The sequence below is a fragment of the Manacus vitellinus genome, unplaced genomic scaffold (genome assembly GCF_001715985.3).
Source record: "Manacus vitellinus isolate BGI_N305 unplaced genomic scaffold, ASM171598v3 scaffold_3_pilon, whole genome shotgun sequence".
In the NCBI taxonomy this organism is placed as follows: domain Eukaryota; kingdom Metazoa; phylum Chordata; class Aves; order Passeriformes; family Pipridae; genus Manacus; species Manacus vitellinus.
In genome coordinates, this window is record NW_021940535.1 from 6,330,035 (window position 1) to 6,343,953 (window position 13,919).

The following is a 13,919-nucleotide window of genomic DNA, read 5'->3' on the forward strand; positions in this document are numbered from 1 at the left end:
CAGAGCACTGGAACAGGCTGCCCAGGGAGGTCTTGGAGTCTCCCTCTCTGGAGACTTCACAAACCCACCTGGATGCATTCCTGTGTGACCTGCTTTAGGTGACCCTGCCTTGGCAGGACGGTTGGATTAGATGATCTCCAGAAGTCCCTTCCCACCCTAACAATTCCGTGATTTTGTGTTTTTACACTTGGCTAATCTTTTAAGGATAAGGGAAGACAATCCCAAGATGAATGGGCTGTCTGGGAAGAAACAGCAGGAGTGAAGTCAACAGAACTGAGCGGTAAGTGAGGGAAAGGTAATTCCAGCAGCGGGATCGCAACCACCGACTCATTGACCGCCTACTCAAAAGGGACGCCAGATTCAAATGGAGGGAAGAACTGCCCCTGCGGACTAATTAGCACGAGAAGAGAGAGATATAATTACGAAATAGGGGTTGGAGTACTAATTAATAGAAAAGTTATGTAATATAGAACTAACGAACGCTGATGCCTTTGTTTGTTAAAATGTACAGATAGCGTAAAGTTTTGATGATCGGCCGAGCCAGCCCTCCCTCGGCTATCCCCCTACCCCGTGCCGTGCGCACAGCAGCGCAAGTGACTCCCCCCGGGAGCCTCTCCCACAGCCATCCCGTCCTCCCGAGCCTCCCCACGCCGCTCCCTCCCTCCCCGGAGGCGGTGCGGGCGGAGCGGTCGGGGGGCGGGGCGAGCAGTGCCGCGTGCGCGCGCGCTCCCGGAAGCGGCGGCGGCGGCGGCAGGGACCCTGCGCTGCCGGTGAGAGGGGCCGGGGCGGCGTCAGCGGCGGGCTCTGCCCGCCGGGCGGCGACGGACATGACGAACTTCATCTCGGTGCAGCTCAAGAAGGCCTCGGAGGTGGACCTGGCCAAGCCGCTGTGCAAGTTCATCCAGCAGAGCTACCCGGGCGCCGAGGCACAGGCCGAGCACTGCCGCGCCGCCGAGGAGCTCAGCCGGCTCCGCAAGAGCGCGCTCGGCCGCCCGCTCGACAAGCACGAGAGCGCGTTGGAGACCCTCCTCAGGTAGGGCCCTCACCATCCCTCTTCCTCCGTCTCCCCCAGCCCTGGGGCCCTGTGGGGCCCCGGCGGCGCTTGCGGGCCTTTGGGCGTGGCGGAGCCGGAGCCAGGTGCGGGCGGGCCCAGGTGTGGGCGGCCCTTTCTGCCGGGGAGAAGCGGCCGGGGCTGCCGGGCCGGCTCCGGCGGCCTGTGGGATGCAGGCGCCCTGGCGCTCAGGTGTCCTGCAGCATCCCGGGGTCCCCCGCCCTCTCCGCGCCGCTCGGGTGTCGTGGGATGTCACATGATGGCAGCGCGGGCGGGGGGGGAGGCCTTGTCCCCATTAGCGTCCCCTTCCCAGTGTTTGTGTGTGCTAGGAGCTCTTGGATCAAGAAATCGTAAAATCATAAAATGCTAAGGGATTGGAAAGGAGCTTAAAGATCATCTCGTCCCAACCCCCCCTGCCATGAACAGGGACACCTTCCATTAGACCAGATGGCTCAAGGCCTTATCCAACCTGGTCTTGAATGCTGTGAGGGATCGGGCATCCACAACCTCACTGGGCAACCTGTTCTAGTGTCTAAACCCCCTCACAGTAAAGAATTTCTTCCTAATATCGGACATAAATTTTCTCTCTTTGTTTGTACCCACAACAGACCATTTTGCTTTTCCGAGAGAGGAAAACTTTTACCTTTTGCTGTTACAGCTTTCTTTTCACTTCCCTTTCAGTTTTGAGTGTGGGTTTGTTTTTGGTTTTTGTTACCGTGTTGATGTTTTTGTTGCTTTGTTGCTATGTTTAGCAGCTTCTTGATTTATTTGTAAAGTCACATCCTCTTTTTTCTACTTAACGCTGTCAGAAAGTTTAGTGGGGCCTCTGTGGTGCTGTAGTTATCATGAGCAAAAGATTCATCACTGCCTTCTGTCTGGTAATCTGCATAAAACCTGTGTTAGGACAAACTGCTCCATCGTCTGCAAAAGCAGTCGCTCTTTCCTATCTACAGAACATTTATGGATTGCAGTATTGACAGGTAAGACAAGGAACTACTGGAGAGGGTCCAGTAATTGTTTTTATCCATCCAAAGATGATTTGAGATCTGGAACATCTCTCTTATGAGGAGAGACTGCAGGAGGGCCTGCTTAGTCTAGAGAAGAGAAGACTGAGAAGGGATCTCATTAATGCATATAAGTAACTCAAAGGTGGGTGTCAAGAGGAGGTTACCAGACTCTTTTCGGTGGTGCCCAGTGACAGAATGAGGAGCAATGGCCAAAAACTAAAGTGTAAGAACTTCTTTCTATTGAGGGTGGCAGAGCACTGGAACAGGCTGTCCAGGGAGGTGGTGGAATCTCCCTCTCTGGAGACATTTAGAGCCCATCTGGACACCTTCCTGTGTGACATACTCTAGGGGGGTTGGACTAGATGATCTCCAGAGGTTCCCTTCCAATCCTATGAATTCTGTGCCTTACTGTGGTAAGCCCGTTGTTCTGTTTCTCTGTGTTGGAAATATTTTGAGCCAATGTATTTGCAGCTCATCTGCTCACTGAGGTCACTATGATTCATTCACTAGATTAATACTAAGTACACATTTCTATTTACAAAGCTGGGATCAAACATTTGCACTATCAAAAATGCATTTTTACATAGTGGCAGCAACTTGTTTTTTTTATTTTAAAGGAAAAAAGATAGAGGAATTTTCTATTATAGGGAGAAGTGATACTTGTAGACACATTTCTGTAATATTATGAACAAGTAAAAATACACTTGATGTTCACTAGAATATCTTATTTATAAAATTTAAAAACTGAAGAGAAATGGAGAAGAAACAAGTGCCTTGTTAAAAGAAGGCAAGTATTGTGAAATAAGTTACTGATTTTTTTGAGCTTATCAGCCCTTCAGTGGGTGTTTGGACTATAAAAACTATGACTGTACTGATCATGTTTTACAGTATCTTTGTAGTTTCCTGTTCTGTTCCTGTCTTATTGCTGTGTATGCTTTTGAAGCTACTTGTGTTTATGCCTGTTGAAGGTTGGGGAAACTGTGAGCATCTATGAACTGAAAGAGGGACTTTGCCAGCCAAATTGAAAAGCATATTATTATCTTTCCTTGAATGCTGGAAATGAGCTTCTTTTTCTGAAGGTACCAGTCAGGTTTGCCATTAGTTTCTGTCTGAAATCCCTGTTTGGCCCAGCCACACTTATCATTTCATCCTATTTAGCAGTTGTTCTACATGACCAAAAGAAGGCAGCCCTCTTTTCAGTTCTGGTCCTTATGCTTTTTCTGGAAGGCAAAGTGTGTACATGGCATTCTGAGCATCTTGAATGAGTTCAGTGGAAGGTCAGATGAACATCAGGGCTGGTGCAAAATAAAGAGAAGTAGTGTTGCTGAAAGCCAAGGGACTGAGCAGGACCTCCCTCTTTTAGTGCCAGCAAATTATTAAGTGAATTTATCCATACTGTGCAACTTCACCTCAGGTTTTCTCTCTGAATAATGAAAGGAAACCACTTGCAATTTCATAATTACCAGTTTTGAGTCAGTTCCATATGCAGTGATCTGTTCTCTGCTGGTGATCAGTGACCAGCAGATGAATTTAGGTGGTCCAGATGCTCTTGCAGTAGTCAGGAGCTGTTGAATGTGGCTCTGCACCAGTGTAAACATGAAGTGATATCCCTTCCATGCAGAAGCTCCTCTCTTAAAACATCTGCATTTTAAATTGTATTGCTTGAGAATATTTGTTTATTTTGTAGTGAAAGTGAGAAGGTCTGAACTAACTATAAGTTAGAGAAAATAAATCAATCAGATGTATGTTTTCCCTTATTTCTGAACAAGTTATGGGTGGCTTGTTCCCGTCTGACCATTTATATTCATATATTTATATGCTGGAAAATAAGTTTGCTCTTACACCGTTAAGACTATTCTGACATATATTCTGTTAATTATTGTGCAAGGCACAGTTGCTTTAAGAAGTCTGTCTGCACATTCAGAAGTTTGAAGTATCTGTCTGAGCTTATGATACAAAGAACACAAATGCTTGGGTGCCCTGTGTTTCCTCTGAAAATTTCCTTACCTCTCCAATTTCTCATATTTTCCTGGTGCTATTTAAGAGCGGTACTCAGTCTTATGTTTAAGTAACAACTTCAGCAAGATTTTCATTGAAGTTGAAGTTTAAAACTGGTTTGTTAAGGAAGTAAGGTTGGAAGAGCTAATTAAAACATGGATTTACATGTTACTTTGCATACATTTACTTCTTGGAGGCTTTTTATAGACCCTAATACCTAGTAGAGCATTGTAGACTATGTAGCTGTTAAGAAATGAGGGCTTAATCTTCTGCTAACTAATCTAGGATTTGCCCTTGGTTTTGTAATTTTTAGAAGCCTTGTTTTGATGAGTAGTCACTACAGATTTTTTTTTCTTTTATGGAAGAAATTAACTCAGTGCAGCCACATTTCCTAGACTGTCCAGTAAAACTTTAAAAGTGAGTGGTGTGCTGTTGTTCAACTCCTGAATGCAAAGCTTGTCTTGGAGAAGTGTTTGAGATACCCAGTGAAAAGGAGCATAGTGTAACTGGGAAAGACCTCAGCCTGCTTCCAAGCTTTCTTTGTTTTGAGAGAATCTGAGCACTCTGAAGGTGACGTAGGTGTGCTTGGTACAGATGTTTCTCCTTAAATTCTGTCATAGCAGATTTGATTTAGTGGTATTTGTCTTTTTTATTTTTTTTCCTTCTGAGTATAATTATAGCTTCGAGGGGTTCCTTGCTTCCTCTAATATTAAAGCTAGCCTGGACTTAATTTCCTTTTTCTGGAAACATGGGGTGGTGGTACAACTTTAATTGGTTTAATTTTGCTAACAACTCCTGCAGTTGTTTTTTAAAAAAAAGAAAGAGGGCGTGGAAAGGGTAGTGCATGGTTTTATTTTGATTGTTCGAATTCTCTGAGAGCTAAAAGTTGCAGTTGTGATTTCCCGCTGGGAGTTCGGGACTCTGGTTCTTATCTCGAAGAGCAAAGATAGATCTTTTGTTCTCACAGTCTTTTGAAGGGGATTTTTCTTTATGATTGTTTGGAGGAGGAACAGAATTTGAATTTCTTAATGCAATACATATATTTTAATTGAATTCTGATTTTAAACCTTCCAACTCATTTGAGGTCTGTTTTTTATTAGCATTTAGAAGTGTGTAATGCCTGTTTTGATGAGAGACTGTTGTACTTTGAGCATTAGATCTGTGTTGCCCCCCCTGCTGTAGCTCTAGTTCATCACTGGCACAGCCAAACAACACTCAGCTGTGTTGTGCCTTGTGTTCTTTGTGTTTTGCTAGTTAGAGTACTGTAAATTTAGTTTTAAATTACACCTTTGTGTTTACCCTCATCTTTCTATGTGTAACTGAGTTGTGCATCAAATGTGGTCTTTTCTTCTGTAGTTATTTTCTTTGTACTGCTAGTTTTACATTGTCCTGGGGTTAACATTTTCATTTACCATTTTATGTGTTTATACCGTTATATTTATACTGCTTACATTTATAAAACTAGAAAATGTCACGTTTGTCTTCTGTTTTTCTTTTTGTCTTCAGAGCTTTAAAGAGCTCTTAAATCTTGAGTAGAATTTTAAGTTCTCTAATAAAAAGAAATGACATTGCATGCTTAAAATAGTAAAGAAAATAGTAATATAAATTCTGATCTTGTTTAAAACAAACCAAATGAAAAGCCCTATGTTGTTGGTATTTATTGATGCTAAATGCAGCAATGTGCGTGTTTAGGAGGAGCATACACCTCTTTAGCTTATTTTCTCTGTGGTTGTGTTGACATACAAAGAATAGTCTGTTTGCAGGCGGCTCAGACTTGGGCACACCCGGCTTCCCAAGGACATTTGACAAGCTTTGCTTCTTGACTGTGTCCTCATGGCAGATGAGGACACTGTAATCGTGGAATGTGGGAAGACAGCTTGGCTTTAGTGGTGGCTTTTGGTTAACAAATTAAATTGAGGCAGGATGAACAGGATGCAAAGTCTCCTTTTCTCTGGGATATGATGCGAAAACAACTGTTGAGATCAGATGAAGGCAATGAAGAAAGTGTGTTTAAATGTAGCAATTGCAGTGATCTTCAGTGGTTGTTATTATTTTTAACTATACCTCTCACATATACTTGATAAATTGTTTAATCTTGTTTAAACTGCTGTCACAGTAAATATCTGCAGACTTTTTTCTCCTTTTCCTTTTTTTTTCTTTTTTTTTCTTGTAACCCTACAAGGTTATTAGTGGAGGTCCTGTTGGGTCCTGCAGATTATTGTAGTTTTTGATATGGCTTAGTATATTGATATGGCTTAGTATATTGTGTCTTAAATTGTAGTGGCTCTGTTGAACTCAGAAACCAGTAGTATTATATACACTAGTAGATGTAATTAACTGAAGAATATACGAAACCTATTTTTATTGTTGTATATGAGTTTTGAAAATGCTTCTTGAAATTTTAAACATTTATTGACTGCACAACATAGGTCTTGTGCATGTGCTTTGTGCCTATATCGGTAGTGATCAATATTTAATAACGTAAGGAAACGGGAACAATGTTAATCCTATTTTACAGACTGTGAAAGTCATCACTGGAAGGCGTTTTGTATATTGGGAATATAAATTCTTTAAAAACAATTTGACCAATATAATGTTGAGTGTTCGCCCATATGGCATATGCTACAGGAAGAGTATAGGAAGCAGACTTCACGTATTATGTGTTCTTAGCAGCTGGCAGTTGAAAGGTTTTGAATTCTGCATCCAGACTGTTATATTAAACAACTGGTGCAGGTGTAGGGTACCACTCTGGAAAACTTTGAATTGCTTACTGTTGCCTGGATGGATTGTGGGAAGGACTATGCTATACTTGCTGTATTATCGTTCTGGCCTTCTTTCATAAACATCTTCCACTGTGACTAGGCAAAACATTGGCACAGAGAAACTTATAGTTTTGATTCACTGTGAGTGCTAGAATATACTCTAATGAAAACTAAGTTTACAACTAAAGAGTTTTATCAAGGATTAGGCTCTCTAGTTGGTGCCGTGCAAGACAAACGGCATCTATTTCAAAGGCATTGAAGTTGAAATGGTTGAGCCTGAATTTGCAGGGGAGTGGGTTATAATGCTCAGATCAAGAGAGTACAGTGTAGCATGTTAATGTTAAGTGCTGTATGTGATTTATTTTTGCAGCATGGCTTAATGTACTCCTGTGCATGATACTCTCTTCTAATCCACCCTCCATCAGGTAGTGGAATGGGTCAGTTTTGCTGCAGCTTTGTCTGTGATACTCTTTTACATCGAAGTAAGACAGCGTTTCCACATTATCTGTGAAAGACTACCTCCTGTTGAACTTGTTCCTCTACTGAAAAAATCCCTTTAGGCAGAAATTCTGTCTGGCCTGTAAATCTGCCATAGTTACAAATGAGCTTCACAAGTTGTGTGTAGGATTTTTGTGCTCTTTTCCTTACCTTACGTACCAGCTTAAGAAACAAAACTATTAATTTGATTTATCTAATAGCTATTTCTTCTTTTTTTTTTTTATAGATACTATGATCAACTGTGTTCAATTGAACCAAAGTTTCCATTCTCTGAAAATCAGGTAAGAAGACTTACCAAACCTGTAAACTGAATGGTGGCACCCACGATGTATGACTTCCAAGCCTGTACCTAATCTTCTACAGGGTACTTCTCTAAGACAAGGCATTTAATCTCTTTGAGCCTTATTTTCTTAATCTCTGGTTATTTTCTAGCTGGTGCTTGCATATAGTCTATACTGAAACTTCCCCTCTAGTGACCATAACTGCCTTTGTACAGGTTCAGAAACATTTTGGTTTTGGCTAGTGATCACTGTTGTTTAGGTCAGAAAGAGTTGTGCTGTGCTGATTCCTGTTTTTCCAGAAGTCTATTTCATACTATGTTCTAAAGGCTTTTTAAGACACAATTTCTATGGAATGGAATATGATCTTTGGTTTTTGAAGCACAGATGTTTCATTCACAACACCTAACAGAATAAGCCATGTAAGAGCTTAGCACTGTATTCCTGCCTCTGTATCTACAAATGACATAGTTTTTATATAGGTATGGTGTTCATTAGGGTTTAGGGGTTTTTTTTCTGCCACATTTTTTTAGAATCCCGAACCTACAGAGAAATTCAGCTGAACTTCTCTGTAGTAGCCTATTGAAGTCTTCCTCAGAAGGAAACGAATAGATCTGTAGGCTCCTGTATTTTGGTGGAAAAAGGTGTGGGTTTTCTTTGGGTGTGTTTAGAAATATGACAGAATTTATATTTCTTTCTGCATTAAATCATATTTAAATGGTAATACTGTGATTAAAAGGAAAAATTTCTTTCTGTCTTACAGGTTATAAGTAAGGGAATAATTTTAATACTGTTCTAACTTCTACATGAGTTTTGTGTGTAGCTGCATTCACTTGTAGCCAAGAACAGCACTTTGATTTTCAGTGTGCAAATGTTTTGATATGATGATCTGCAAACCCTTCGGATAAGGAAAACTGGAGAACTTAGAGAGCAAGATCTGCCATATCTGTAAACTGTTCCATTCAAGGGAAGAAGTAGTCAGTGGAAGCAGCAATGAACAGCTTGGGACCAGAACTTCCTTTACTAGCATTGCTGCTAGAGGAAAATACATTATCAAACAGTACCCTGTAGCTTCTGAAGTAATTCTCCCCAAGCACTTTAAACTGAGGATTTTTGCTGTCTTTTCTGGTTTGATACAAGTTGCCTACCTGTTGATCAGCTGAATAAGGAATCAAATTGTGGAACTTGAAAGCAGATTCTATTAAGCATTTGCATTGTCTGTGGAATATATGCTGGAAGTATAAATAATACACACTGTTTTATTCTCTTTCCCGAGGGCATTTCCTGATAATGCTGCTATTGAATTCACTCGTAACAATGAGTGGATTTTGGTATTACAAAACAGATCCAAATAGGCTAGTAATTTGGAACAGTGGAAAATGTCTGGTTGGGTTGTTTCCTTAAAACTGTGACTATACCAAACCATCAGACTTATTGGGAAAGGAATGTCTTGGTTTGGAAACAAATTTATCTGTTGCTCAGAATGTTAACAGAGCTGAAAGATAATTCTGAGAATTTCTGTCTTGTCTACTTGAAATGTTTTGAGCAAACTAGCAGGAAGGAAAAAAGATAGAATATTTTTTTTTTTAATAACTCTTGATTTTCTAAAACTTCCATAATGTTTGTAGTGCCACAAATGAATGAAAAGTTTTATGCAATTCGAATGTAAGGGCTAAGTATGTAAATTTGAGATATTTTAAGAAGATTTTGTTTTTGATTTTAGAGGTAAAGATCTTTCTTTTTCTCAACTTTCAGGTCTGTGTAACATTTACCTGGAAAGATGCTTTTGATAAAGGATCACTTTTTGGAGGCTCTGCCAAATTGGGTATGTGAATATATCGAAAACTCAAGTATTAATGATACTAAACTTTTGAGAATATTTTTATATAGTTGAATTGGTAATAGTCTTTCTAGTATTTTCAACATAGCCTTTCAATGAATTCAACTATATTAGTAATGAATTAATCACTTCGACATTGGTAATGAACAAATAGGCACCATGCAAAGAATTATTATAAAATTGATATTAATATTAGATTCCCAGAGGTACAAAGAGATCTGCAACCTGGTAGTAGTTGTACTGTCTCCTTCTCAGACTTTTTCTGGGAACAACCCCAATTGATATTAATCAAAGTTGTTCGTGTTAACATTAAGATTCAGTAGTAAGTTTTTGGTAATCCAGCTTTTACTGGTTTAAATTAGTAAGATCATTATGAAATGTGATTGTGAGTGAGTGAGTCCCCTCCAGAAGGGGAGTGTTGGTAGCTGGCTTCAGTAACCGAGCCTTGATACCACATTTTGTTCAAGAGAGTAGAATGATTTGCCCATGTTCTGAAATTATTCTTTTGTCACTTCTTTTAAAAATATTTTCATACAGATTTGAAAACTTGGAAAGAAAAAAAAATTGTATTTGTTTCCTGCAAACTTAAGGGGTTTGATTTGTTTTAGTCATATAGGGGCAATTCTGCACGGCAAATTCAGGATCATTAAATGGATTTGGGACACTTGCCAATAGAGAAGTGAGAATGAATAATTTTGAATTAAATGAGGAGCTGTTCAGTCATGTGTCATCATTCTTTAGTATTTCTATTTATACCTAAGTGTTCATCCTGACTAACATTACAAGATGAGCAGTGCAATTTTGAAGCTCTAGACAAAGCCTGAAAAAAATGCTAGAGTGCTTACTCTGTTTTTATTTTTAAAGTTCTTGCATCCTTTCTATAGTTCTCTGTCAACAACCACTGAAAGTTTTTGCAGTTTTCTATGTTCTGCATTCACCTGCTGAAGTTGTGCTTATGTGAACTGTACGAGTATCAATACACCACGTTTGTATGCATACACAAGTCTTGGCTTTCTTTTCTAACTATTCTAAGAAGCCCTTCGGGATAACTGGAGACCTTCATGAAGATGATGTGGGTTTTTTCTCAGAATTTGGTTCATCCTGTCTTCTTTGGGGCTAACATTTAATGAGGATGGAACCTGTTTCATAGTAAAGTTCAGAATATTTAGTTATGACTTAAACATAGTTTGTGAATCACCAGAGATTTATAATAATTGTGAGGAAAAAAATCAGTAATCATAATGGTGATGATTCTCAGGATACCCTGAGAATTTGAATAAATATGATGTCACAGCATCTTGAGAAAGCTTGCTTGTCTGAAGGTTAATTATATGCTAGTCTAAATAATCTGTGAGGCAGATGGCCAGAGATTTATGTAGCAGTCCATGTGAAATACCAAAGAAATTCTTGACTGAGCTGTGAGAAATCCTCAGGTAACAGGCAGTGGAATAAATTTTATTTTGAAACTTTAAAGCAGATCTTAGTGGAAAGACATTAACAAAAGAAGTCTTTTACTATATATCTTTACAGTGATGTATCACAGTTTATCCAGATGCTATTATCCGGATTAACTACACCATGTGTATATCTCTATTTCAGATCAGAATTAGCAGAGAGGTTTCCCAGTGTAAAGCAAAGTTTTCAGTTGCTGAGGGAGCAAAATTCCTCTTGACTTCTAAGAGGAGGTGGGCCTGTCTTCAGGTAGAAATTCAGTGTAAAACTCCTGTGACTTCCATGGGAACAAGATGCAGGGATGTGACTTGAGAGTTCTGACTCTTGCTGTGGTGGTGAACTCTTTGCTTCCCACCTTCCCCTGAATCCCAAGTCTGTATCACAGTGGTAGCTGACACTACCTGACACTGGCAGCTGATACTGTGACTGCTTGGGAAGTGACTGAGTTCCCAGCATGGCATGTAATCTGAAATATGTTGACGAAGTTAATAGGTAGTGCTATAAACAGATGAGTCTGTGGAATATCTGTACTGGTAAACAGCTGTTCTCACTGTAGTAAATCACACTTGAGGTGCAGTCCAGAGTATGAAGTAATTCTGCATTTAAGGTAGTTTTGCACTTCAGAAACTTTAAAGCCATATTTTCTTTCCTTTTTTGTGTTTTTTTTTTAGTCTTTTCAATGTTGTTTAAGTTTACAAGATCTTATTTTTAGAAAATTTCTGGAAAATAAACTTCAGAAGAGACATAGCTAGATAAGTTATCTTCATGAGATACAGTGACTGTGCAACTCCACTCAGGGAAACAAAATGGGAAAAATGGCGTGTCAGATTTATGCCTGCTTGTCTGAGAGTTGAGTGCAGGTCAGGGAGCTCTAACAGAGAAACTTCAGAGATGTGTTAAATGAATTTGTACCTGTATAAAGAGACTGGATGTTAGTGAAATGAAACAAATGTGCATCTTTAGTGCGTTCATGTTTTAAGGATAACTGTACCTGGGTCTGTGAAACTGAAAATTCAGTAGTTGTCTCTTCTGTATTCTCCAAGAGTAGTGTCGACACTTTATAACACCAGTAGGAGACTAATAACTGCAGTGTTTGGTTTTTCCAGCACTTGCATATGGCAAATAAGCTTTTTAAAGCAATTAATATATTCAAAATGGCTCCTGTTCAGGTATTTCTAGTTCTAGAAGTGTGGGCTCCATCCTCTGGGGCTGTGAAGTACTGCAGGAGTTGCATCCGGACAGGCTACACTGCTGTCTAGTGAGCTCAAGTTTTAGTTAAGTAAATCCTTAAGTGTTTCAGTACATGCATAATGAAGATATTTTTCAGAATTTTCAGTCTAAAACAACAGCTTTGAGAATGAAAAATTCCCTATATTTCAATAGCTAGGAAGACAGACCATGTAAAAGTTTTTGTAATTGGACAGCTATTACAAAGTGATTAATGTGTGGAAGTTCGTATTTCAGATTATCTCTCAGTAATGCTTCAAGAACCAAAAAGCTGCACTCTACTTATAAAGACTCGAAAATTATTTTGTGTAGATTTTCATACTACTGCTTTCATGCTTTAGGCCACTTTCTGTAGTTCCTCACATGGAAACATTTTGTGGAAGTACTAAATTAGCCTATGTAAAGCCTTCAGAATGAAGATGACTTAGACTTTAAAAGTTCAGTATGATTGGGGTTTTGTTAGTTTGTTTTTGCTTGAAACTTTTGATACCTTTACAGATAATAGTAGTGTTGGCCTCGGCTGTAGGATGTTGGAGAACTGAAATTATTTTTTTTACAGTTGGGGTAACTGTCTGTCTTGATTGCAGCTCTGGCAAGTTTGGGATATGAGAAGACCTGCGTTTTGTTCAACTGTGGAGCATTGGCAAGCCAGATTGCAGCAGAACAGAATCTGGATAACGATGAAGGACTAAAAGCTGCAGCTAAGCACTATCAGGTAGAGAGGCTCCCTGCTTCTGCTTGTGAATTCACAACTAGTAATCTTAGAACATCAAATAAGTATCTCTCATTTTTAAAACTATATATACACATGCATAAAAAAATATATATCTGTATGTATTTTCCTGCTCTTAATTGCAAAGATGGATTGGTTATGTACCTGGTCTTGTCTCATATTTTTTTACCAGATTTGGAGCATATAGTTCTGTACGGTTCCCCATACTCCTTCCCTCAAGCATGTTGGTTAACTAATAACCTTCAGCTTAAGATTTAATAATTTTAGCTAGTATGAGTTCTAGTTTTAACAAGTTATACAGTAATAATCTCTTCTTTATGGAATGCATTAGAATTTCCATGTTTTTATGCCGTTAGGTGTAATCAATATACCTTTATTTATACCCTGTCAGGATAAGTGTCTCAGTGTAAGTGGCTCCAAGAACAAGAGGTCACCAGGAGCTATTTTTAGTGGCTAAAAAATAAATGGGAGACCATATACCAAAGACTTTTTTTCTTGTATTTTTATATGTATTATATTTGTAAGAGAGAAAATCTGAAAAAAATGAATGGTAATGTATTATTTTATTTTATTTTACTTAGTTTGCGAGTGGTGCTTTTCAACACATTAAAGACACGGTTTTGTCAGCCTTGAATCGAGAACCTACAGTGGACATCTCTCCAGACACAGTTGGGACTCTCAGTCTTATTATGTTGGCTCAAGCCCAAGAAGTCTTTTTTTTGAAAGCAACAAGAGGTATATTTTAATTTTTTTGCTTGTCTATTTAAGTTCACGTTACAACTTCCACTATTAAGAGTGTGTAAAGGACCTTTCTGAAGCTTTTATTTTTGCCTTTATTGATTCTCCCCTTGCTCCTTGCAGGTCATGAAACACGAATTACAGATATTTCTTAAGAATTTTTCCAAGGTTCACCTGACAATGCAGTTGTCCCATCTGCCTTTTTATGTCCAAAACCATTAGTCTTCATCTTTACAGAGGATTTTGCTGGATTATATTTTTTCCATTCCCCTCTTGAGAACAAAAGAAATTGTCTTAAAGAAGTAAGAGTACTAGAAATTATGCATAAGGGGTCT

At 39.3% G+C, this 13,919-nt stretch overlaps 1 protein-coding gene across 2 annotated transcripts in view; it reads left to right on the forward strand.

The window, feature by feature from the left end:
- The first annotated feature begins 691 nt into the window (after positions 1 to 691).
- Positions 692 to 13,919, forward strand: part of PDCD6IP (programmed cell death 6 interacting protein) — a 35,043-nt gene continuing 21,815 nt past the window's right edge. For both annotated transcript variants that reach the window (XM_018075686.2, XM_018075687.2), the window contains exons 1-5: positions 692 to 1,033; positions 7,543 to 7,597; positions 9,350 to 9,419; positions 12,701 to 12,828; positions 13,428 to 13,581. In XM_018075686.2, coding sequence (XP_017931175.1) covers positions 828 to 1,033; positions 7,543 to 7,597; positions 9,350 to 9,419; positions 12,701 to 12,828; positions 13,428 to 13,581 — 613 coding nt within the window. In that variant the 5' untranslated portion in view covers positions 692 to 827. The remainder of the gene's footprint in view (positions 1,034 to 7,542; positions 7,598 to 9,349; positions 9,420 to 12,700; positions 12,829 to 13,427; positions 13,582 to 13,919) is intronic.